The sequence below is a fragment of the Pseudopipra pipra genome, chromosome 6, assembly GCF_036250125.1.
Source record: "Pseudopipra pipra isolate bDixPip1 chromosome 6, bDixPip1.hap1, whole genome shotgun sequence".
In the NCBI taxonomy this organism is placed as follows: Eukaryota; Metazoa; Chordata; class Aves; order Passeriformes; family Pipridae; genus Pseudopipra; species Pseudopipra pipra.
Genome location: NC_087554.1, coordinates 27,055,345 through 27,081,025, shown reverse-complemented (window position 1 = coordinate 27,081,025; position 25,681 = coordinate 27,055,345). Strand labels below are relative to the sequence as shown.

At 40.6% G+C, this 25,681-nt stretch overlaps 1 protein-coding gene across 15 annotated transcripts in view; it reads right to left on the bottom strand.

Moving 5' to 3' along the window:
- Nucleotides 1–25,681, bottom strand: part of MGA (MAX dimerization protein MGA) — a 64,366-nt gene that overhangs the window by 7,000 nt on the left and 31,685 nt on the right. For 7 of the 15 annotated variants that reach the window (XM_064658099.1, XM_064658097.1, XM_064658098.1 and 4 more), the window contains 10 exons: nt 25,039–25,559; nt 23,279–23,576; nt 20,985–21,602; nt 20,103–20,402; nt 16,987–18,683; nt 6,175–6,299; nt 4,772–4,823; nt 2,973–3,158; nt 2,163–2,274; nt 454–687 (listed from right to left, as the gene is read on the bottom strand). In XM_064658099.1, the coding sequence (XP_064514169.1) occupies nt 454–687; nt 2,163–2,274; nt 2,973–3,158; nt 4,772–4,823; nt 6,175–6,299; nt 16,987–18,683; nt 20,103–20,402; nt 20,985–21,602; nt 23,279–23,576; nt 25,039–25,559 (4,143 nt within the window). Of the gene's footprint in view, nt 1–453; nt 688–2,162; nt 2,275–2,972; nt 3,159–4,771; nt 4,824–6,174; nt 6,300–15,633; nt 16,048–16,986; nt 18,684–20,102; nt 20,403–20,984; nt 21,603–21,678; nt 22,887–23,278; nt 23,577–25,038; nt 25,560–25,681 lie in introns of those variants that run through there. The other 8 variants (XM_064658101.1, XM_064658102.1, XM_064658103.1 and 5 more) reach the window with 8 other exon arrangements.

The window sequence follows — 25,681 nt, the reverse complement described above, 5'->3', positions numbered from 1 at the left end:
TAATTTAAGAGCAAGTTTCCACCACCTCAAGAGCTAGCTTGTTTGAGGAGTGAGGTTTTAAAAACTGAATCAATTCTAGCAACTCCAGCATTCTGGGAGTTGAACTTAAAAGTTTTGAGTCAGCAGAAAAAGTACCACCTTTGACTCTCAAAAATTACTCCCAGATTGCAGTGATACTCCCAGAGACCAAAGGACAACTTAATAAGAATTTACTTCCCATCATGTGAAACTCTAAAGTCACGTTCATCTGAAGATCTCAGCAGTGTTGGTCTCATCCTTACTGAACGCAAATGGTTTCCACACCTATCACATGGACACTTCCTGGTTCTATACACAAGTCTGTTTCAAGAGTGAAGCTGCCTGCACAAGCCACCTGGCATTTTGTCCTCCCAGGGGGTGCTGCTTCAATGTCTGTCTCCCCCTTATGCAAAACATGCATCCCTTTTAGCCCACCTGTGGCGCGGACTCCTCTTCTGGCAAGTATCAATGGCTTGCCTCTTCTATTTGTCATTGCTATCTGGGTCGGTTCTCTGTGGGGAGCAGAGGATCCTTCTTGCTGTGTGCTAGCAGTTGAGGTTGCAGCAGATTTCTCTGGCTCGGGTTCTTTCTTTTTTTTTTGTGCTTCTATTGCTTTTTGTTTGGCATAAATATATTCCAGTTTCTTCAGGACAACCTCCTCTGTCTTTCCTACAGAAAAATCATCACAGAGTCAGCCTATCTTCAAACTTTTTCCAAAACTAAACCACCGAAGACAGAATTAAAAATCCACTGACACCATAGAATTACTATATAACAGATAACCACCATCCCCATCAAGTAAATAGCATATTTAGTATCAGAGGGAAGCAATTACCTATTTATTCCAGTATAGTTTTTTCCTTCAGAAACATCAATACTTTTCAGAATTTATCTGTCATTTTAATAAGCAGAAATCAGCTTGGACAAGTACAGGCTCCTGCTGAACAAGTACTATTTGAAAACACCCACAGCTATGAAAAATCCTCCCATTTCCCTAATGATGAATGTACGACTACCGGATAAAATGTTACCTTTACCTAGAATGAAATTTCTTGGACTAATGGATCCTGTTATTTAAATTCACATACAGTTTACCCTTGCCATGAAAATTCTAACCTTGGACAAACACACAAATTTTATATTTGTTTTCTGTAGATGCATACAGTTTAATATGACCAAAGTTGAAGTAACTATACTAGTTTGTTTTCTGCTTAGTATTTATGTCTATATTTAACTAACTCTCCTGAGAGAGGACTTTTTCCTCATCAACTTTGAGGTACTTCACTAGGAATGCAAAAGATCTGATAACTACTTTGTGAAGTTATTTGCTTTCATCCTTTGCCCAAAAGGCCTCTCATACATTTCTGTATTACTAGACTTCCCTAAAGCACTTTTTATTTTTATTTTTTTTTTTAAGTCAAGTACCTCAAATATACATGAACTGGTTCAGATAAATACACTATATTTAAGTATCCTTCATTTCTACTTTACAGGTATTCTCCTGTTTACGTTCCCAGACTATCAGAAGATTACAGGAATAACGTTTTGTTTGTTCATGCATTTTGGCACTGGTTGAAAATGTGTCACAGCATTCCTACACCTCCAAATGAGACAGAAAGACACAGTAAGTACAACATGGTTTTGGCTTGAAATGCCTGGATGAGCAGCAGCTAAGACTCTACTGCAGTTTTGTTCTGTGGACAGAGGTGCCAGCACTGGTTCTTGGAAAAGCAGTATTATTTGCAAAGCTATGAAAGGAATCAGAAGTTTTGGTACTGACCAAAGACAGCTGTGTACAAGTGTGAAGGACCGAGCAGAAAAATAATTTCAGGAACTGACTAATGACAGAATGAACTCACACCATCACTTGTCACTCCCACCCTTCCAAAGGAGCCCAAGCCCATGGCTCGAAGCACAAAGATAATTCTACACTTCCTTTGGGCATGATGGAAAACAAAAGCAGTTCTCATCAGCATGAAGAGCCTATCAACGAGTCAGGCTTAGCACGTCTTTGTTTTGCAGTGAGTCTAAATTTTATGTGAACTAATGACATACCTGGATCCACAGATTACTCCACCCATTCCCACTCCTAAAAGCCTTTTCTTTCATTATTACAGCTAGTTTGTATCCAAAACCAGTCTCACCTGAAAGCGTGGATACTTTTCGAATCAGACAATCACGCCTGCGTGTCAGTAAGCTCTTCTGTGCAATAAACTTATCTGCCTGGTCTGTCAGTCCTTGGATTTCTTCAAAGGCCTAGAAAAGTATGAGGCAACTGATTTATAAGCCAGTGACAAAAAACAATAAAATAATTTTCCTTCCCAGAAACCTTTACAAAATTTATTTAGACATTTTTGTAATCCCCAAAACACAGGACTCAGAGAAAGTGTGAAGTATGGAATGCCAGCTTTCTCTAAATGCAGGCTGAAGAGTGATAAACATCTTATTTGTCCCTCCTCCAAAGTTCAACAATTTTTAAGAAAAAATCCCGACTTTTATCTCACAGTTTCTAGTTACAGATGATAAGCACAATTATATATATCTATAGATCATATTTTTGTTTCCTGTCATTTACAACTTTACAACTAAGTTTTAGTGTCAGTACGATACCTAATGGAATGCTATCTTCTGCAGCATTAAAAAAGTAAGCCCTCAATGGGTAAGTAAGCCTTCAAAATTTCCTGATGTACATAGTAACTGTTAAGGAATTAAGACTTAACCGTCCATTATTCACAAGGAATACAAGGGGAGGGCTAATCCAAAACATGCGTCTGTGTCATCAAGATTAAGCTTTTAGGAATACAGATTCTTTCAGATATTGTTTTATTCTAGAGGCCTGCAGAGGTGACAGAAGTTCTCTATTCACGGGGACTCACTTGATGAGTTCATACTAGCATAATTACTCTGTCCAGATTAAATGATTCTCTTCCTCACTTAAGCTTCAAAATACTTACCTGCTTGAGAATGTAGCATTTGGAGACCTTGGGAAGATTCTGCAACCCCAGAACTCTCTTCAACTTGTCAAAGAGACCTCTCATTTCATTGCGTCGCCGACGTTCATTTGCTGTGTGTGTCTGGCGGTAATGAGCAAAGGCTTCTGCCTGAGACTTCAGCTTTCTTTTCCAGGTCTGATGTTTCTGCTGGAGAAGTAACCAGATTGACCAATTTAAATAAAAAAGGCAATGTAATGGTAAACAATGTTCAAATGCATGCATGTTTTACATTTCTACAGACACCTGAAGATTCCATGTCATGCTATCCTGCTACTATGTCTTCGTGAAAGTTCAGAGTCAGAAGTACACGCAATAAGAAATGAAATGCTGACCAAAGAAGTGACCAACAAAATCATATCAACCCTGAAGGAAAAGATCATGAGTCCCTTCTATTCGTAAGCTTTTATTTTTTGCAATACAAGGCTACTCAGATAAACCATGGGATTACAGCAAAATCACACATGTTTGAGCCAAATATTTTTTGTTGTGTGCTTGTCAAAAAAAGTCTACTAAGAAATTAAATAATCACACCAAATATAGGAGACTTGAATTTTCCCCTGAAGTTAAACTAGTTTGATTTCCATTTTCTTTCATAGGTTCATATGGGTTGGGGCCAAGAGACATTGTAAGTAAGAATGTCGAAGACGGCATTGACACTTATCACCCCAGACATCCACCAAGAAACAGAATGTGGCAAAGAGGCTCTGGTTTTCAATTTGCTCAAATTTCTAAAAAGACTGACAGACAATAAGCAAAATTACTAATCTCTACAGATTTGAAAGTTTGTTGTTTCATCATTACTCTAATAGGTTTTGTAGAATTATGGTATTTATTTAATGGGGAAGCAACTAATGCAGGTTTTTGGATAATTTTAGGTCTGCTTCAAACGTCAGCCTTCTGGCCTTAGAACGAATCTGAAGACTGTCTCTGAATATCCATTTTGTCCTCACAAGACAGACTTGAGCATAGTATGGCTGCATCTGCCTCTGTGTTGGGCATTAGATTCCTTTGAAGGGAGGGCCTTAAAACGTAAATTTAAGGGCAGAGAGGAGGACACATGGAGAAGGTGAGACAGGAAGAGCAACCCGGAACCCACCTTGTCTCAGGCAAAGGCTTACACACCAGTCTGCTCTATTATGTAAGACATACAACAGGTTCACACCACACCCCAAAGCCCCACCCCACCCCAGCAGGTAGCTCTAGAGCTAACATCAAATATATCACAGACAGTTATCATGGACAGTTAGCAAAACTGGCTTCAAAGCCATCCTCAAATACAGCAGAAAATTCTGAAGGATTGCAGTGAGTTTTGATTTGAAAGGATTCTGTGATATCTTTAACTTGCCTAAATACATATTGTTTGAACTCTTGTTTTCAGAAACCCTGCACCCAAGGCTATGCCTATATAATCCCAGATACTGTCTTCTCATACGTGAAAGTATTTCTTATTATTTTTAGTGTGCTGTAAAAATTACTTATGTCAAGAACACAAAACCTAAGCAAACACAGTCATAAAAAAACCAGAGATATTCCTCCCACAGATAAAGCTGAATCTGAAGCCCACTGATGCCAGCAGCAGTCCTTTTGCTTGAATGAGATGTGGACTGAGCACCCTCCCTGCATAAACACATTTGGTTTCTTGCATTTAATCACAAGTATCTGGAAGGCAGATAAATCACATTAAGAGTTGCCCTTGAGATGAAAATTTATCTTTAAAATGGAAGTGTGATACCAAAAGGAAAGAGAAGAGCAAAATATACCTTTGTATGTTTTTCTGATAATGTTTCATCCGAAGAATTAGGAGGAGGGTATCTGGAAGAAAGGTAAAAAGTTTTTCCCAACACTACTCATCTCATATACTCTATCCTCATTAACTACATTCCAACAGTCTAGAATTGCTCATTTTGATGCCTTGAAATTAACTTTTCTTTGTATAACTGCATGAAAGAAGGATAATGTTGAGCTTTCTCAAGAAAGTGAACTTTATCTCCAATGCCATTATCCTTGAAATAATTGAATTGTTCTGAAAGCTGTGCATTATCTCATAGTGCTAAAGACAAACTGTTTCACTATATGCCAAAGAGAATAAATTCAGCCCGTGACTGTTAGCTGCATAAAGTAATTTTTTAAATTATGTTTTGGTAAATTACATTTTTTAAGAAAACAGATTTGATATAGATGGCAGAGCAACCCTTCCCCCACCAAGAACCACCATCAAAATCCTCACATTTATTACTACCCTAATATATAATAACAGCAGCTTCCTCATATCTCAGGAGCTGCAAGAAAACAAAGAACATGTGTGTGTTTCTTTGAAAAATATTTTTTACAAATCGTGACATCTGTTTTTCTCTGTCACTGAAAGATCTTCACAATTTAAAGCAAAGTCACCACCTAAGGATAAAAGTGGAACTGCATCTTTAAAAGGGGGGGGCAGGAAGTGAACTATCTGGGAGGTACATAGCATAACCAGTTTTTTCAAAGTTTTGACAAAAAATTTCTTCAAACAAAAAGAACTATTAAATGAAACATTCCCCATTCGTTTGTTTGGTGCAACTGAGAAACAGCCATGACTATCATTACATACCTCAAATAAGCCATGTTTTTACTTTGCATTTGTCACTATAAATGCAAGGGAAGCAACAGTAACAAAAACAACCAACCAAAAAAATAAAGCCAAGCTATCCAACCGTAAGAGACTATATGTCAATAAGAAAATACTTTCTTTGCTCAGGCAATGGTCCTAAAGACAAAGCTTTCATTTACAAAGTCAGGGATTAACCCAATGACTGTTCCTGCCTGAATTCCACCCACGGGCAAGAATAAACAAAGCTTGCAAAATCATGTTTAAAACAATGATGACCCCGCTCATATTCAGTCTGCAGGAAGGGAGGCGATTCACTCAATAATTTTACATAACAAGATACACATCCCCATAAAGAAATTAATTAGAGGGGAAAAAAAAGGGCTAAGATACCTTGAAACTGCTCTTAGTTCTGACAGCACCATCCTCACAGACACTGGGAAGCACCAGTGCTCAGGAAGGCCTGACAGAAACCTTGCTTTATCTTATCACATTAAACCTGTTGCTTACTGGGTTCATTTGATGCCAGCTCATCAATAAAATACACAACTGAATGCAGTGCTCTCCAAGGATGCTTACTTCTGTTCGGAAGGTTCGATTTTAGCAGCTGTGGCCTTCAGACGGGCAATGTTAATCTTCTCTGAAAGCTCCTCCACGGTCTCAATGTCCACCTGCTCGTCATCCTCTCTGTATTCACGCACATCCTGGAACAGTTTTTGTTTTGTTTTTTTTAAATGAGTATCTACTTAGCAATGGCGCTCAGGCCAACACCATTTTACTTCAGTCTCAAATGAGATTACATTATAACATTTAGAACCACTAAAGAATCAACATCTCCAGCTACACTGGCCAACAAAAAGTGCTAAGAAGGTGGTTATTTTAAGTATCGCCTCCAGGAATTCCTCCCACTAGCAACTCTGTAAAATGAATTTTGGTAAAGGCAGAACCCATCTCTATCATTTATGCTTTTACTATGTGTGAGAGAAAAGCTTTCACATGGCAGAGCTTTCCTGACTCCATTTTGAAGTAAGATTAAACTTCCTTTACACAATCTACTACAGTAGACTCTTGCTAAGTAACTTTTTTCTTTAGAAAACTTAAGATAGTTATCACCTTAATAATGGTCTCTCATACCTAAGACAGCAAAAGTCAGAACATCATACAATCAGGCTTCTTTGGGTCATAAACTGCTTACATGATGAAGAGTATGATTTTGGCTCTTCCCAAAATGCTGCTCAATCATTATTTTAAATATTTATTATATTCTGAAGAGTACTTTTTCTCCATGCTTGCCTGACCAAGAAAACTTGCTACTATCCGTGAAGACAGAGACAGAGAACAACTGCAGTGCTGTACCAACTACAAGACTTAATTATCTATCTTGTGGCCATTTGCAGTACCAGGTGATACCCCTCCCCCCCCAAGAAAACATGCCTATTCAGCCAATTTTTTTCTATTGCAGTTTTTACTCCAGTTTTTTATATTATAATCTTTGGTCTGATTACAGAACGAAGAACTCTTTCTCCTCAAGCAAGAAAATGTAATTATACTTCCATTCTGTACTTTATTTCACCCACTTCCCTGAACTACCCCAATCTTGCCCTCCTCCTATTATTTTCTTTTGACTTTCCTTCCTTCCTTCTCTTTGTGCTTCTTTTCTTTCCTTTTGTGGAGCTGCAATCTCCTTCTCAGAACTGAATACTTACCTGAAATTGATGCAAACAGTTAATCACAATAAACACCAAGGGAATATATATATATATAAAAGTGTGTGTCATAGGTTTACTTGTTCTAAAAAAACCAACGGAGATTTTTTTTTTTCTTTCCTCTACATCACCGTAAAAGATGTTGAACGAGGGAGGGGGTAGGTGTTTGCCTAGGGTGATTGACACACACAAAGGAACTAGCTAGCAGATTCACATTCCAGGCTGACAGCCCTCAGAAGGGGGGCGGGGGGGGGGTGTGATGAGTTGGTTTTTTTCCCTCTCCCCAGGAAACGGCAGGCATTTCACTTTTGCCCTGACTCAGGGAGGGGGGATGTGTGGAAAGGCTCTATAGGGTCACCTGCCTGCTTCTGGCCCCGGTTTGCCTCCGTTCTCCTGCACCCTGTTCTGCCCCCAGCCCAGACTTGCTCAATTTCATCGGAGAGGCCTGACCCTTCTGTGAAGGAACTTTTGGGAGAGTCCTGGCCAGAGTTAGCTGCCAACAGCGTGAGTCTGCGGCAAGACTCCCTTTTCTCCCCTTTTCCCCTTCCCCTTCTCGGTGGGTGGGAAATCCCCATTTCGGCTCCTCCCGCACCGGAGCCCCCGCAGTGACCGCCGGGGCCCAACAGCGCCCCCTGCCGACCGACACCGAGCACTGCAGCCTCTGCTCCTCCAGGGGTCCAACGGCGCCCCCTGCTGGCCGTGGTTAGAACTGCACCAAAAGGCAGAAAGTACCGAACTGTTTCCTTTTGGAAGGGGACTTTTGGGTACAGGATTATTGTTTAGTTGTTTTCATGCTCTTTTGTTGTTCTGCCAATACACATATATCCTTTAATAAAGGGCTGTAACTTTTTTTTTCTTTCTCCATACTTCCTCAATTGGAGCCTCTTAATTTCAGATTTACAATTGCTTAGAGGGAGGAGCTTGGTCTTCCTCATAACTCATTCTCCTTAGCAAAACACTTCAGTCTCATTAAACTGAGACAATATGTATATATAAAAGTGTGTGTGTGTATACAGTACATTTATTCTAGTGTCTACATACATACACACAAATGTATGCAAGAGTGCCTGTAGAATCTCCCAGTCTTTTAAGATGCAGCATCCTCTCCCCCGTAAAACCACTCTTAAATATTCCATCTTCCATCACCATCCATTCATATCATGAGGAGTCCTACAAAGTGTTGGCAGTATAGATTCCATGCAGAAAGGGGTATAAACTTCTAAACTACTCACTTGCAGAGAAGCTGACACCTCTTCCCATACTATGAAGTATCAAGATATTACTGCTGAAACAAAGCAAAGCAGGTTTATGAGCTATAGCTGCTAGATCTGAACAGAAAATCATCCTTACTTCTACAAGCTGCTATGCACACTCACACATTACTTATTATCTCTGTGCTTGTAGAAAGTTACATCTTTTGAAAAAGAAAGACCAAGGAGAGTGACCTTAGATGAGAAATTACTAGCCTTAGGAAACTCTTTCCTTCCACACATGCTGACTTATAAGGCACCATTCTTCCCTCCCCAGGAAAGCAGTTCTGATCTCTGGTGAGTTCTGCATTTGAGAAGGAAATAAGTTTTTTTTCTAGTACTGATAAGTTCTGGGGTTTCTTGCAGATTTCCTTCAGAGCAGCTATGTCATGACAGTTTTTGTATGAATATGAAGAGCAGCATGGAGGCAAAAGAAATTCTCATCTGACTCTAAAAGTATGGTGCTGGCACTGGCAGGCACTCAAGGAAGTACTGTCTCTCTCTCTCTCTGCATTAAAGCCCACAAAATTCTAATTTGGTCCATCTTGTAAATATTGCCCCATATAGCAAGAATTGTTAGCACTGGGACCACCTGGTGCTAATACAACACGGAGAAAATTAACTGCTTTTACCAAGGAAGCAGCACATCATTTGGAACTTGACATGCTGGTCAGGACATATCACCACCGCTCCCCAAGCAGGAGAATGAAAGTAAGGAGACACCATGTCCCTGGGACATTGGCGAGGTCAAAAAAATACTGCTTGCAGTCTAGATCCAGAACACATATGCAGGAGCTACTGAAATTGTGACCGAGTTAAGACTACACTGCACTTCAGCATAGGTATTTCAACAGCTTTCAGACACTGCCTGCGAACAGTAGTCAGAGTTGTTTCACGTTTGTCAAGTGGCTCTATATACTTACAGAGTCCTAAAAAAATCTGTGTTCTATTACATAAAAATTACATAAAAATCTCACTTATGCAAACAGTCAGCAATTTTTCAACAACTCCTCTCATGCTTGCTCCAAAAATTCCCTGGCTGAGGAGAAGAATACAAGCTTGAGTCTGAAATGAAATTCTACTAGCTGGTAAGCATGGAAGGCAGGGAAAGCAGAAGAAAAGAAGTTGGAAGCCAGGTCCTGCCCTTGGGTCACAACAACCCCAGGCATCTCTACAGGCTGGGAGCAGAGTGGCTGGAAAGAGGTCCAGCAGAAAAGGACATAGGGGTGCTGGTCAACAGTGGCTGAATATGAGCCAGCAGTCTGCCCAGGTGGCCACGAAGGCCAATGACATCCCGGCCTGTATCAAGCATAGTGTGGCCAGCCAGGACCAGGGCAGTGACAATCTCCCTGCACTCAGCACTGGTGAGGTCACACCTCAAATCCTGCATCTGGTTTTGGGCCCCTCACTAGGCAAAGGACACTGAGGTGCTGGATCATGTTCAGAGAAGGGCAACAAAGCTCGTAAAGGGTCTGGAGCACAAGTCTTACGAGGAGCAGCTGAGAGCGCGGAGTTGTTCAGCCTGGAGAAAAGGAGGCCCGGGGAAACCTTATCTCTGTCTACAACTACCTGAAAAGAGGTTGTAGCAAGGTGGGGGTTGGCCCCTTCTCCCAGGTAACAAGTGACAAGACAAAAGGAAATGGCTTCAAGCTGAGCCAGGGGAGGTTCAGGTTGAACATTTGGAAGAATTTCTTGACAAAAAGGTTTGTCAAGTGTTGTAATGGGCTGCCCAGGGAAGTGGTAGAGTCGCCATCCCCGGAACAGGATGTGACACTTAGTGCCATGGTCTAGTTGGCAAGGTGGTATTCAGTCAAAGGTTGGACGTGGTGATATTAAAGGTCTTTTCAACCTTAATGATTATGTGATTCTAAGATATCAAAACTGCAATATCTCCCAGACACAGACCTTCTGTAGAACTATAATAGGTGACATAAACCCGCAGCATAGCTGCTTCCACAGCCTTTTTTTTAATCCTCCTGGAGAGTCTGACAAGAAAAGTATCATAAACCCAGAGTTTTAAAAAAACTGGCCAAACAAAATCTGGTCAAATAAAGATACTGTTTAAATCACAGATCAGATACTTGCTATTATGTTGAAAATACTGCATGTAAAAGAGGTACAAGGCAACACAGATCTATATCTTTATACAAAGAGCACTTCTCATTCCTACCTGCTCTCCTGAGTCATTCATAAAGCCACCTTTATGCTGAAAGCCTTCTGATACCTTCTCTAAGCTTTTCCACTTTATACAGTATAACTTCTGTGACCTCTACATGCAAGAAATGCATGCTGTTTTTCTTCAGTGGGCAGAACTACTCTGTCTAAAATACATTTGGATATCATTATACTGCAGGGAAGTTGGTCATGCAGGGTAGTTCAAAAGATGATACAATTCAGAGAGTAAGGGGAAAAAAAAAAAGAGGAAAAATTATCTTACCATAGAAACACTGTCAAGGTAAGGCTTTTGAGTGCTGATAAGTTACACTTGCCTAATCAAAGGGATGACAGTAATTATCCAGTTAGAGCTCTTCTAGAACTGGAACTTTTTACATGCTATCATATTAGAAAAATGGTACTCAAAACCCAAGATGTGGCAACCTTTTCATGACAGATGGGTAAAAAAAAGAATTAAACACTGCTGACCACCAAGAACTTCACATCTTTAATTTTACACATTCTAAATGTGAATATATGCAAAACAATAAGTTTTTTCATTCTTACATCTAACCCTGAAGGGAAAAATGCTTCTGGGTTGGTAAATCTTTCCTCTCTACCTCCAAAATCCTAACAGGAAAAGTATCAGAATCATGAAGATTGGCAGAAGTCCACTTAAGTTCTGACATTAAGAACAGCTATTCCTATGTAAGTACTGCCAAACTGTCTTAGGCTGAACCCTATCCATAGCCTAGCATAATTTTTGAAGATGCTCATGGAAGCCCTACCTTTCTAGCATCAGTCTTTCCACACTACTTTCAGTCTTTCCAAACTACTTCCTGTAGTAACATAACTTCTAAATGCCTTTGAGCTTCTAAGGGCAAAATACCCCAAGGAATGAAGACACCAGATGAGCAATTCCACCCTACAAAAGAAGTTCTAAAGTTAGTATGGAAATGACAGCTCTTTTTCCTCTCTGCTTTTCTTTGCGTGTTTCTAAGCTCTCTCCTCTGATTCCTCTCTGTCTGTTCCTGGTAGCCTAAACCCCTGTTGCTGGTTTCTAAAGAGCAAATTGCTTGTTGGTAGAGGATCCTCAGTGACAGCGCTGAGAAAGGAGGTTAGATGACAACAGATGTCATTAAGCAAATGCGTAATTTCATGGTCAAAAGCTGAGAACATGTAAGAGCTTGTTAGAACTTAAATTGTCCACAAAATATATCACTTTCACTTTTTATTAAACCACTATTTTATAATAATTCATAATAGTTCCTTATTATTTCAATACTCACCTCAGAACAAGAATGACCAAAACCCACTTTTAAATAACACTTAAAATACAGTAACTTGCCAGACATAAAAGTTGTGTTTAGACTAGTACGCTAAACTGTGGGACTCTCATTTGTAGTATTAAAATACCAGAACAACCCCTGGTGTGGTTTTGGCTTAGGTCAACAAGAATGCATGTGAACAATTAGGAGACGCAGCCTGTGACTTAGCCCAGGCCAAGCAGTCCTCAATAGGAACTTTGTGTGTAATCATCATGCCATGGAGATCAAGAGTTTAACATCATCTCCCAGGTGATCTCCCAGCAACAGGTCTTTATACTGATTAGTTTGCTTCTATAGATCTCTCAGAAGGTTTCATTCATATTACCAAACCCACACTGATTAACCCTCCTAAGCCTCTCTTGATGCAGTTCAGGGTAGGAGATGCAAAAGGGCAAATATACCATCTCAGGAAGCGTCTCTCTTGCTGTTGAGTAGAGGAGGAGACTGCAAGACTCTCTTAAGTCAAAGACTCAAAGTCAGCACAAGGTAATATGAAGGGCATTGATATGCAAAATTAAGAACAATTAAGTCTTTACAATGAGAACCAGTGTGGAAAAATGTACTAAACCAGAAAGCAGTAGCTACTGCAGGAAACTAGCAATCATCCTGACTCTGACAGTTTCTCACAGTTTTCTGAGATTTTAAATGGCCATTTTCTGAGCAACTAAAACCAGTCCACATTCCAAACTAGTAGAGAAAGAGTTGTCATAAGTCTTTCCACTAAACAAAACTATTAGTGGACATGCATGTACTCTTTGCTTCCATGTTTCCACTAGCTTAATGAAACGGATAAACATCCTCTACTAGCCTGTTTACATGACTTGACTTCACCCAGTCTGACAAACAGTAGTAGTTCTGTCTTGTAAGCGCTACACTAAGAGTACATATCAGTGAAAAATAACACACATTTAGATTCAAAACTGAATTCTCCATTAGGCATTGACATGCTAACTCAACTTGCAGGTAGTACAGACTAACAGACTGAAATTCCAGACAGTTTTTACAGTCCTCTGAGATCTCATTCCTCAGCTTTATTGCTCTACAACCAAGGCTAGCTTACTTGTGTTTGTGTGAGCTTGTGGTGAAGACATACTCTTAGATGGCTTCCCAAACATTATTAGTCAAAACCTGCACAGTAATTTTCTTTCAAAACAAACATTTCTTACAATCACTAATAATTACTTTTTTGTTTCATCATCCTTTTGCAGGACGAGAGAAAATACAGTTTTAAAACATCAACTTTGATAACAGACTACTCCATGACCTATATATTATTGTTGGTTTATCAACAAATTCTGAAGACTATCACATCTGTAAAGCTTATCTGACATCAGGCAAGAATTAACTATGGTTCTCAAAGCTTGATGATAACTCTGCTCAAGTTATTGAAGAATACAGGACTTATCAAACTGTCACCACCCAAGTGAAGACGAGACAGCAACAATTCAGTTTTCAGCTTGAAAGAACTTCCAAAAATAACATCTGCTTTCAGTTTGCTCACCTTCATGCAGCTGAGATGCTATCCTCTTGTCTGAGAATAGCAAGATGTAATATGAACTCTTTAGTCATTTTTTCTGGAAGTTAAACACATTCTCTAAAAGCCAGTTGCTGACTTAAATTGAGTTACTCTGGATATGGCTATCATAGAATAATAGAACATCCTGAGTTAGAACAGATCCACAAGGATCATCAAAATCCAACTCCTGGCCCTGCATAGGACCACCCCAAGAACTACACCATGTGTCTGAGAGTATTGTCCAAATGCATCTTGAACTTTGTCAGGCTTGGTATTGTGACCACTTCCGTGGGGAGCCTGTTCCAGTGCACGACCACCATTTGGGTGAAGAACATTTTCCTAATATCCAACCTAAACCTCCCCTAACACAGCTTTATACCGTTCCATCAGGTCCTTTCACTGGTCACCACAGAGAAGCGAGCAGTGCCTGCCCCCACTCTTCCCCTCACAAGGAAGTTGTAACTGCATTGAGGTCTCCCCTGAGTCTCCTCCAGGATGAACAGACCAAGTGACCTCAGCTGCTCCTCCTATGGCTTCCCCTCAAGACCCTTCACCATCTCTGTTGTCCTCCTTTGGATGCTCTCCAAGGGCTTAATATCTTTCTTACATTGCAGTGCCCAAAACTGCACACAATATTCAAGGTGAGGCTGCCCCAGTGCAGAGCAGAGCAGGACAATCCCCTCCCTCAACTGGCTGGCGATGCTTTGCCTGATGCCCCCCCGGACAGGGTTGGCCCTCCTGGCTGCCAGGGCACTGCTGACTCACATTCAACTTGCCATTGACCGGGACCCTCAGGTCACTTTCTGGGGCACTGCTTTCCAACATCTCATTCCCCAGTCTGTTTGTACATCCAGGGTTGCCCCATTCCAGGTCCAGAATCCGGCACTTTCCCTTTGTTGAACTTCATAAGGTTGGTGATTGCCCAGCCCTCTAATTTGTCGAGGTCTCTCTGCAGGGCCCCTCTACCTCTGAGGGAGTCAACAGCTACTCCCAATTTAATGTCATTGGCAAACTTACTTACTATGCCTTCAAGTCCTGCATCCAAATCATTTATGAAGATGTTGAAGAGCACAGAGTCCAAGATGGAGCCCTGTGGAACCCCTCTAGTGACAGGGTAGGGTTACCCCATTCACTATTGCCCTCTGTACTCGACCCACGAGCCAATTGCTAACCCACCACATGATGTGTTTATCCAGCTGTGGGATAGACATTTTGTCCAGAAGGATCCTGTGAGAACAGTATCAAAAGCTTTACTGAAATCTACATAGATTACATCAACTGGCTTTCCTGGAGCAACCAGGTGGGTTACCTTGTCATAGAAGGAAATTAGGTTTGATAAGCAGGACTTTCCTCTCATGAAGCCATGCTGGCTGTGACCAATGACAGTGTTGCCTTTATGTGGTTTTCAATAATTCCCAAAATAATCTTCTCCATAACTTTACCAGTCACTGAAGTGATACTGACAGGTCTGTAGTAACCAGAGTCACCCCTCCTGCCCTTCTTAAAAACTGAGACGTTTACCAGCTTCCAGTTGACTGGGACCTCTCTATATTCCCAAGACCATTCAAAAAATCATTGAAAGAGGTCTTGTGATGACATCAGCCAGCTCTCTGAGTACCCTCAAATGAATCCCATCAGACCCCATAGACTTGTAGGGATCCAGCTGGAGCAGCAAATCCTGCACAAGTTCAAGGTTGGCAGGGAGTATAACATTCTTGCAGTCACGGTCCCCCAGCTCAGGGTTCTGGGGCTCATCATTAGTGTTGCAGACAGAGGCAAAGAAAACATCAAACACCTCTGCCTTATCTATATCCCTGTTTGTGAGGTGACCATCCTCATCCTGTAATGGGCCGATGTTATTTATGGTCTGCATTCTGCCATTAACATATTTAAAAAACTCATTTTATTGTCCCCCATGGTGCTGCCCAGCTTCCACTCCAATTGATCTTTGGCTGCAAAGATTTTCTCCCTGCAGGGGTGAGCAACACCATTGTAGTCTTCCCATGTCACCAGACCTTGCCTCCCCTGGCCACACACTTTGTTTTTTCACCTTGTCATGGTTTGAGATAGCCCCAAAATCCAGAAGATCCCTGCTTAACCAAGCTGAACCTCTGCATTGCCTCCCTGACTTTAGATTTTGGAATTGCCTGATCCTGTGCTCTTAGGAGGTGGTACTTAAAAAGTGACCAGCACTTATGAACCCCAGCACCTTCAACAGCATTTTCCTTGGGGACCTTACTAACTTGTTGCCTGAGCAGTCTGAAAGCTGCTCTCCTCATATCCAGGGTTGAAGTTTTGCTGGCACTTTTCCTCCTGTCATGAAAGATTTTAAACTTGATTGTTTCATGGTTCCTGTGGCCAAGATGGCCACCAATTGCCAATTCACTCAAGAGTAACAGATCAAGGGAGGAGGGCACCTTTCCCAGCTGGCTCCCGTAGTACCCGTACCAAGTTATTGCCCAGGTGTTTTAGGAATCTTCTGGACCTGTTTGTACCAGCTGTGTGGTTAGAAGACAAAGAACTCTAATTAGATTTTCAACTGCAAGAGGACTACATTAACACAAAAGGACTAAAAGAATTCTATACTTTCAAATTCCTGAAGAAACTAACATAATCTGTCCTCTTTTTCTGTTCTTCAGTTCTCTTACAGTTTAACCTTTCTCTCTCCATTTGTATCTCATCCCAAGGCTATCTCATTTCTTATGTCCATTTGACTGACTTACAAAACCACAACTTCATAAATTTTAAGTAACAATGATTAAGTCATACAGTGATATATAAAAAAACATATTAAGGAGTTAGCATTGGATTGCTTTAATTTTTTTGGTTAAATTTGATGGAAATTCTGTGAGCGTTAAAAAGTAAACGTATCCTAACTACACTAATCACAAAGCTTTACCCTTATTCTCTGACTTTTGGAGTAATTTTTTTCTATCACAGGGAATGACAGCTTTCACATACTATTTAAATGTATTACTAAATTTCAAAAGGAATTTAAGGAGGGATTCAAACATTCCTTCCAGAAATAGATGTTAACTAAGGCAACAAAAACTAAATAGAAGGAAGCAGCTTAAAATAACAGAAATACTAGATTACCTGCTACATTTTGGGATCATAAGTTGTATTACAAGGAACCAAGTTACTTGAGTAAATACTGGAGGAAGACAATCTGCAACAGTTCTATTACAGATTGCTCAATATAACCCCTGTTATCTGAAAAACGGACAATTTCTAAAAGGCCACTACACTGCCACCTACAAAAAAGCATGCAACTAAGAAGAAATAAAAGACATTCCCACCTAGAACCCCGATTTAGACTTTCTAAAGAAACTGAAGTCCAAAACACAAACATCATACTCTTTCAAATCCATGGGTTATGACATGTTAGTTGGTCAATTAAAAAAAAAAAATCCCTTCATAAATAGTTAAATGCTTACCACTTTTTCAACATCTATTTCCTCTTCACTTGGGAAGTCAGAAGCACCATCCAGCATCTCATCAGCAGAATCATCAGTTTTTTCATCCTCTTCTTCCTCCTCCTCATCTTCCTCTTCATCCTCTTCCATATCATCAGCAGTTATATCAATAGTGGGTGTGTAACACTTTCCATGTGCCCTCTGTTCTGGTGGTGTCATGAAGTCACTTTCTTCTGATGTATCAGTTCTGTTACCCACCTCGCTTCTATTTTCTAAAGGGGGTACAATGCTAGATATTTTGCTCCAAGAACTGTTGACATGTGTTACAATATCATGACCTGTTTTCATTTCTTCTGGAGAATCAAAAGCATTTTGTTCTTTGTTGTTACTGCCTTCCTGCCTAGCTAGGTTTCCTTTGTCTTCCTCAGTATTGACTGTATGTTCTCCTCCTGAAGCGTTATCCTGCTCTTTTGCAGAACTGATTTCACACTTAATTCCTGTTTTCTCTCCTATGCTTTCTGCTTTTGTAGAGCCCTTGTACTCCTTCCTTTCCATACCTGGCTGTGCAGCTTCATCCCGACATTCTTGTTTGTTCTGAGACAGTTCAGTCCCTCGTTGTTTGTCGTCATTCTCCAGCTGTGTATCTTGCTCTGATTGACTCTGTGACTGCCCAGAACTTGCTTTCTTGTCCTCCTTCGCCTGTGTCTGTCCATCTCCTTCTTGCTCTTTTATTGGTTTCTCTTCCTGCTCAGCATTTATTTGTTCATTCCCATGGTCCTTCAAGAGGGCGGTCTCCCGATTTTCAAGACTCTGTGGATGTGCGTTATCCAGAGGAGCAACTGAAGTCTGATCTGATGACCCACAAACAGTTTCAGAATTAGCTGAAACAGCCTCCACTGCAGTTTCAGTACTGATAGAATCCTCTTTCTCCTCAGAAGGCCCTTTTTCTTCTTCATCATTTGGCTTCTCACTGATGTACGAATGGTCAGATGATACAACATCTGCAGAAACATCATGCTGAGAAGAAAAGCTATCACCACAAGAACTCTCTAGCACCTTTGAGTTCTCTGCCATCTCTAAAGCAGTGGAATTTCTATCACCACTAGGTGTGATTGTGCCAGATGGTGACTCTTCAGCAGTATTTAACTGGTTAATCAACAACTCATTTTCTTCTTGTTTTCCATCTGAAACTGTGACCTCAGACTCTGTAACTTCTGTGTCATCTGAGCATGGAGCCTTCCCATTCTCCTTCTGCTGAGCAGCACCTGAGTCCTCCTTCTTGCATATTTTCCTGTATTCCTTCTTCATCTGAAGAGACGCAAAATGGTGAAGAATGGAGTTTGGCACAGTCTTCTGTCCTGGGAGCTGAAGTAAAGCAAAACTACCAGACTGTAAAGGTATGAAATTAGCGGTGGTAGCTGGCAGACCACCTGCACTGCAGGTTACTTTAGACTCAGAGGCTGTTTGATTTGTGATGTTGCTAACAGCAGAGGAAGAGATCCTCAGAGTCAGAGTGCCTGACTGCGACACGAAACTTGTTACTGAAGGAAGAAGAGAAGATGTTTGAGTGGCTGGGTTAGATGGAGGGGATAACTTAGGTACTGCAGTTTGTACAGCTGAATTTGTGGCATGAGAAGTGGAAGACACAGAGGAAGTGGGAGACACAGGTGACTCAGGAGGCTTAGAAGGTGCAGGCAACCGGATTCCTACAACAGATCCTGTGAGGGAAACAAAACATCAACTTACACTTTCTCAAATGAACCTTTTTCTTTCAGTTTTAATATTTGATGCTGTACTAGAAGCAGATAGCACTCTCAAGGATCACAGTGTAATCAGGACAAGTTCTCAGTGAAAGAGTTGGTCCTGCAGAGACATACAAACTTGAATATTTTTAAGGAGCACCCCAATAAAACACATGAGGTGGCCACTCTAAAATTAACAGACTTACTGGTAAGTTTTATCATTAAGCTTTTTAATCAGAAAAGGCACTGCATTGAAAGTCCTCTGCATTTTACTTTCCCATTTATTGCAAAACAGGGAAATTGGGATTTTGTAAAAAAAAAAAAAGGTATTTAAATTAAAATCTCTGCCCCCACCCTCAAGAAAAAGACTTCCACATGGAAAAACTGTGTCAAAATTACACAATTAAACAACAATCTTTTTCACCTTAATGAACTCTTCTGCAGTATTTCAATACTCCATAAAACATACTACCATGGGCAAGTAGTGTCAGCAAAAGCCCCAAAACAGAAAGGAATTAAATCAACTTGTTGACTGATTCTTTGCTACATCTCATGCTCAAACCTCAACTAAGGCACGGCATTATTTTCTCTTCTCCCCAGTTTTATCTGCTGTGCTTGCTCTCACCTCTCCCTTCCACACCATTCTATCACCCTCTCTTCAAGATGCTTTTTGATAAAGGGAGAACAGAAGAAAAAGTCCTATAGTAAAGTAAACATGCATTTAAAATACATTTTGTTTATAACTTACAAATATGTACAACAGCATGCCCAACGGGCATTCTACCTATTTTCTTTCAGATACCTGCAATTTCTAACTCCTCCAACCCTGCCTTCAACTGTGTACCAGAGAAACAGCTGAAAATCACACTTATTTTTTTCTGACACTCTTAAGGAGGAAAAAACCCTGGCAATTTTGTACTGAAGTTTAACATTTCATCTGAGTATCTTCTGTAAACACACTAACAAACCTGGAAACCTAACAAAAGCAGAGCAGCACATTCAGTGAAACATGGGTAACAGCTCATTCTTTTTAAGAGACTCTCCAACAAGAATTATTTTTGAATCATCAGATCAACAGTTTCTTTGAAGCTGTGACAGTACAATGGACATGACTCCTTTGCCACACGCACACACAGACCCTTTTACTTGCTGCACACAACTACTAAATGTGGATGACTTAGCTATTAACTGCACTTCCTATATTTTAGACACATGGTATTTAAGTTGTATTGCATCTGAATAATTACACTATGTTCTTCAACTACTCAGGCAGAAACAAATTAAACTCTGTTCAATTACTTCCAGTAGGGGAAAAGAGCATCACATTACTACATAATTTACTACATTTCCGAGTAACACACCAGTCAGTCAAGAAAGAAACACTGGACTTTGTACCTGGATTGCGGAGCATCACAGGTTGCACACTGGGCTGGGCACCTGCAGTTCGAACCTGCTGCAGGGGAACAAGCTGAATGATCTGCCCATTAGGGTGTCTGAACAGGTTTACAGCACCAGGGCTCCTGAGAGGCTGAAGGACCATCCTCTGTCTCTGCGCAATCTGCGTGTTGTTTAGCGGTCGCAAAGCAGAAGGTGTCTGATGCACTGGGATCAGCAACAATCGAGGTCCGACACGTTTGTCTGTTCCAGGAGCTATCTTTGGGGGAGTCTTACTTGCAGCTTGTGGAGTAGCATCTTCTGAAACATTTAAAAAGTTGTACAAAAATCAGTTTAAGAGAGCAGCCTACAAATCAGAATTATTCTTAATAAATACAACCACTAATATTTTAGAAACAACTGGATCTCTTTTAAATTTGTGTGAAAGCACTTTTTTTTTCTTTTTATTCACAGAATGCATAAAACCAACCAGGCCAGAACAGTTTTTTTTTTTCCCATGTAGTTCCACTAACATTTCTCAGTCATGACACAGGAGAGTAATTCCATACCTACGTCTTGGACTCAACGCCAACCATGAACTTCTAGAAGTCATAACTGTGCTATACATTTCTATGGGCCAAGCAATGAATGTGAGGCTTTCAGCTCACTTCATACCAGTCACTGATAAGACACTTACATTTTTTTCCCTTCTCTACCAGCTCAGGCTGGAATACAAAAAAAACAATAAGAGATTATTTTTCTTATCCTATTTTGGAAAGAGGGGTGAGACAAGTGAATCCATATTTAAGTTTAGTCCAGTTGCAGACTGTATTACAGCTATGAAAGAGGCAGAACTAAAAAACGAAGCGTTTGCAGTAATAACCCAAAGCACCTAGGCATTACCTCTTTTTGGATTCTGTGGAGGACTCGAATTAACTCCTGACAGTATCATTGGAACAGAAACAGCAGAGGAAGTTAGTGTAGCTGCTGCAGCTGTTGTTAGTACAACTGTAGAAGTGGATGTTGTGACAACAGGACAAGTAATAGTTGGTGGTGTCACTACAGTCTTAGGGAATGATGTAGTTGCTACTGCTGCAACAATCCCTGTTGGTTTTGTTATGTTTACAGTAGCAGTAGAAGTGGTGGATGAGGCAGTAGTACAGGTGTTGATTCCAGGTGTTGCAGGAGCAGCTGTGATTGTAATTGCAGGAGAGCAGGCAGGTTCACTAGCTGTTGTCTGGCTAGGAGTGGTCACAGTAGATGCCGCTACACCGGTACTTTCCACAGTAACTGGAGAAGTGGTGGTGGCTGTAGTGACCCCAGGAGAGACTATGCACTGAGCTGGAGATGGTGTTGAAGGAACAACAGGAGCAACAACTGTGATCGGTGTAGGCTTGATACTGAGCAACTGTGGCCTTGACGCAGGCTGGCGTGTGCTCGCTCCAGGAATCTTCTGCTGTAGAGTTCCAGCTTTGTTTATCACAAACTGGGCAAACACACCACCAGGGGAGGGTCGGGCAGCTGCAAATAAAAACTTGCAGGTCAAAATTTTAATAGATTTCCTCTCTGACTTTCACGAGGTGCTACAATTGTAATTTCAGCATGAATTTGAGCCTCCATTTTCTTTGTACCTTGTAATTAAACTGAAACCATTATGGCAGTCCCAAATATGCCTTACATGTTGGAAATATGTCTGCCTTATTCCACTTCTGTAGCTTTTTACTGCATTTCTTCCTGGACAAGCAAAAGAATCAGGTCTTGAAGGGTGGTTCTTCATTGTGAAACTATGGACAATTCTAACTACAGTTAAGGAAAACAAACACCTAAGTGAAATAATGACCTTGAAATGTTTTCTAAACCTCAAATTCTTCCTGTAACAGCTTGTGTGATCTTCCTCTTTTTACTGCTTCTTGATTTTCATCCCCCTTCTACTGTATTCATCTTACACAGGCACAGGGGAAAGGGACAGGAGGGTGACAGAGTTTGCCATGTTCCCTTCTAATTGCAGTGATATTCATGCAACTGAGGACTTGATGGAACACATCTAACTAGTGGAAAGTAATCAATGGTGGGAAGATCCTTTATCTCATCCCTTGCTCTCCAAGGGAGCAGATCACTGTATCTACATCACTAGATGTCTACAGATGAGTACAACAGCACATAGATTATGCAGCAAGCCCAACTTAAATATTGTAGTTATTTATGCATATAGCATTTTTAACCCTGACTATGCCAAAACACTTAAATCATATATGCAGCAATGACTTCACCCATCAATGAAATGTAGTCAGCTCTTTCATACTGCACAAATACAGAAAACAACAAGTTTTATTATAGGACAAGAAAAACAACACAACCATTGATGCAATGAAAATTTAGGCAGAAAGAAACAAAATAATCAATTAGAAATTACAGTTTTGCCAGGACACAGGTAACATCCTTTTCTCTTGCAAACCTTCTTCAGATCTTCATTTAAAGTGTGGGAATGTGTAGATAGGCATTAAATTTTTTTGAGGAAGTTGGGCAACTTCCTCTCTTGCCATCCTGGGGTAACCATTTCAGTATCAGCTCAGATACAAGTACATCATGCATCTTCCAATGCTCTTTTTTTTCCCCCCCAAAACTCAAGGTGCTGACTAAATCCAACCCTGTTTAGCTTGTGAAATCCAATGAGATTAGAGGCTGGCGTGGTTATTGGCTGCACACTTGTTTCGCTAATCCAGATTTGGACCATCTTGTCTTTCACTGCTGCTTCACATATCTTTGGTGCTCGCGAGAATTACGAATGCAACATTAGCAGAAAATCTAACAGCGAAGAACCACGTATCAGAGCGTTACTTTACTTATTTTAAAGTACTGTGTTTGATGAAACACAAATAAAAATGATAGTAACAAAACTCCCCAAACAAAAATCCAAGTTAACATTTAGCATGTCTCCATCCACTCTTTTTTGTCTCTTGAAACTATGCTCTAGTAGCAATAATAAAACAACTAATAGTCAACGTCTGTAATCTTACTCTGAAGTCAAAAATCAAACTTTCTGCTTTAAAGAGGTTATTTATTGCAGAGGCAGTTTAGGTAGGCAATGCAGCCAAAGGCAGCATGCACTGTTGCATAGAAATCAACATTAATGCTGTACACTCACTCGGTACTTCAGCTTCACGCAATTTAAAACACAGTAATAAGTTCCAACCTACCTATCTGTCTCTGTGCTGGGACATGGGTTTTCAGAGTCGTCACAGTGGGGGTTGAAGTAGTGCTGGTGGAAGATGTAGTTTTAGGAGTTGATGTTGTGGGGCCCTGGACTGATGTTGTCCCAGAAGCAGGTGTTTTAGCACTGGATGCTACCTTGGAGATCACAGTACTGAGGGCTGCGATATGAAGTACTGTGGGCTGCAGCCTGCCTGTGATATAAGCTGCTAGCCGATTGGCAGGATGCAATGCCCCCATCTGTCCCAAAAGCAGTTTGGCCTGAGGATACCTTTTATCATTAACCTGAAAAAAGTGGAAAAGGGAAATTTTGTGAAAAGAACGCTAATTCACCACTTCTGGAGAGGCGTTTCACTCCATGGGACTTCTAAATGTCTTTTCAAAAAAACACTGCAATTCAGAATGGGAATTCCTCATTTCCTTATTGTCCGGGACAACTTCAAACAACTCTTGTTATATCTTTGTAATACAGATTTTAAATGCTGCTCAGACTCTCGCATAAACCCACAGAGTCCAAGGAACATGTGAAATCACTGAAATTAGATAAGAGTGAAGCATCTGTTTTTCCTGTCCCTTACTTATGATATAGTCCTGAATAAAAATGGGTTCCCAAATTCAAGGACAATTTTGGATAAAATTCTCAAACCTAATTAAGTCCTACCATCACAAAAGAAGAATACTGATGATATATACATTGAGACAAAACTCTGAAGAGCTTGTAAAAGCTTTATCAGCTTTTTTATTATCCGTACTGTCATTTGATACTGTAATTTAAGTATGATGAGTTGACTAACTTCAAAGTTGTAGTGGTAACTGACTGCACAAGAGAAAAACAGAACATCTTTCTGAATGTCAGGCTTTATGTGTACTGGATAACAGGAAGTTTTGGTAGTGTTGCATTTTACTTTCAGGTTGTTCAATAATACCTTCTAAAAGCCAAATATATTTACCACACTAGACCTAAATAAGGTCTAGACTCTTTCTACTGATCAACTTCTATAAAAGATAAGAAATCTCCTCCTCAATTTTCTCTCTCTGCTCGCTTTTCTTTCTGAGAGTGCTGTATCTGCAAAGTGTCATGAAAATGTTTTACTCTCATTTTCTAATTCATATGCCTTCCCTGAAAGTGATTTTACTATAACCATAAATACCTATTAAGGAAAAGATCTTCATCCTAGCTCTACAGTTTCTACCACCAATTTTTAACACCAAGTCAGCAACAGAGAACGGCAGGGAAAGATCCACTTTGAATTTAGGATTATGAATTCTCTTGATGACACACATCTATTCTACAAAGAGGATGCAGGCTATTAGTGAAGATTAACAGTAAGCTGTAGCAAAAAGCAATTTAATGTTTACATTTTCACTTTCAAGTTTTGTCCCAGTGTATACTTCCTCAGAAAATGTTCTTCTTGTGGACTCTAACAGTCATTCATTTAGAAGTATTATCTGTCAAATGCATCTTCAGGGGGTTTTCAAAGCACCAAAAAAATCTTGAGAAAGATTCCGTACTTGGGTCAGCGAGACCCAAACAGCCAAAAAGACAAGCTAAACCATCAGAATTCCAATCAGATTTCTTAAGGGACAAGCTTATGGAGAGGGAAGAATGCCACCAGATACTAAGAATTCTTGTCTGGACAGGCAAAAGACCAGGCAGACAAATAAAAGAGTGTTCTCCCCTTCACAGAGTTCTGGGATACTGGACGAAACTGCATCTAATGTCCACAGTAAAGGCAGAGGGACCCACCTGAATCAAGCCTGAGGGGCTCATATTAGCTTTGCATTTGTAGACAACCAGTTTTCCTGCAGGAGAAACCCCTGCATAAAAAGGCAAGCCTTTGCCCCAGTGCAACTTCTCCCGCAGTTTGTCCATTGGGTCTGCCCGCATGACCTTTACATTTTCTGAGTTACTGCATGATGACACTGCGCTATCAGGAGTCTCCAGGACAGGTATCTCAGGCTTCTCATCCTTGTCCTGGTAGGACGGCACTGAAATTTTCACTCTGGAGGAGCAGACAGGAGGGTGGTTCTCATCCTGGGCCTTGTGTTCCGAAGCCAATTCAATAAAGAAGCTACCCACTTTGAGGCACTGTGGCACGTTACTGTTGATATGCTGCGATAAGATGGTCAAGATCTTATTGTGATCTTCCTCCAAGTTGCAGTCAGAGATAATCTCAATAAGTTTGGTTGGTTCACCTTGAGTGGTGTGATGAACATAGGAGGTGGAGAAAGAGTCCCCCTCACTACGGGAAGAACACCAGCTTTTCTCTGAGAAAGAATTGAAATAGGTTTCTGCAATACTATGATATTTTAATCACCTGGATAGTCAAACAGTTTCATTCTGCCCACACCTCCACCCTTGCCTCAGCTCATCTGCAGGGCAACAAGTA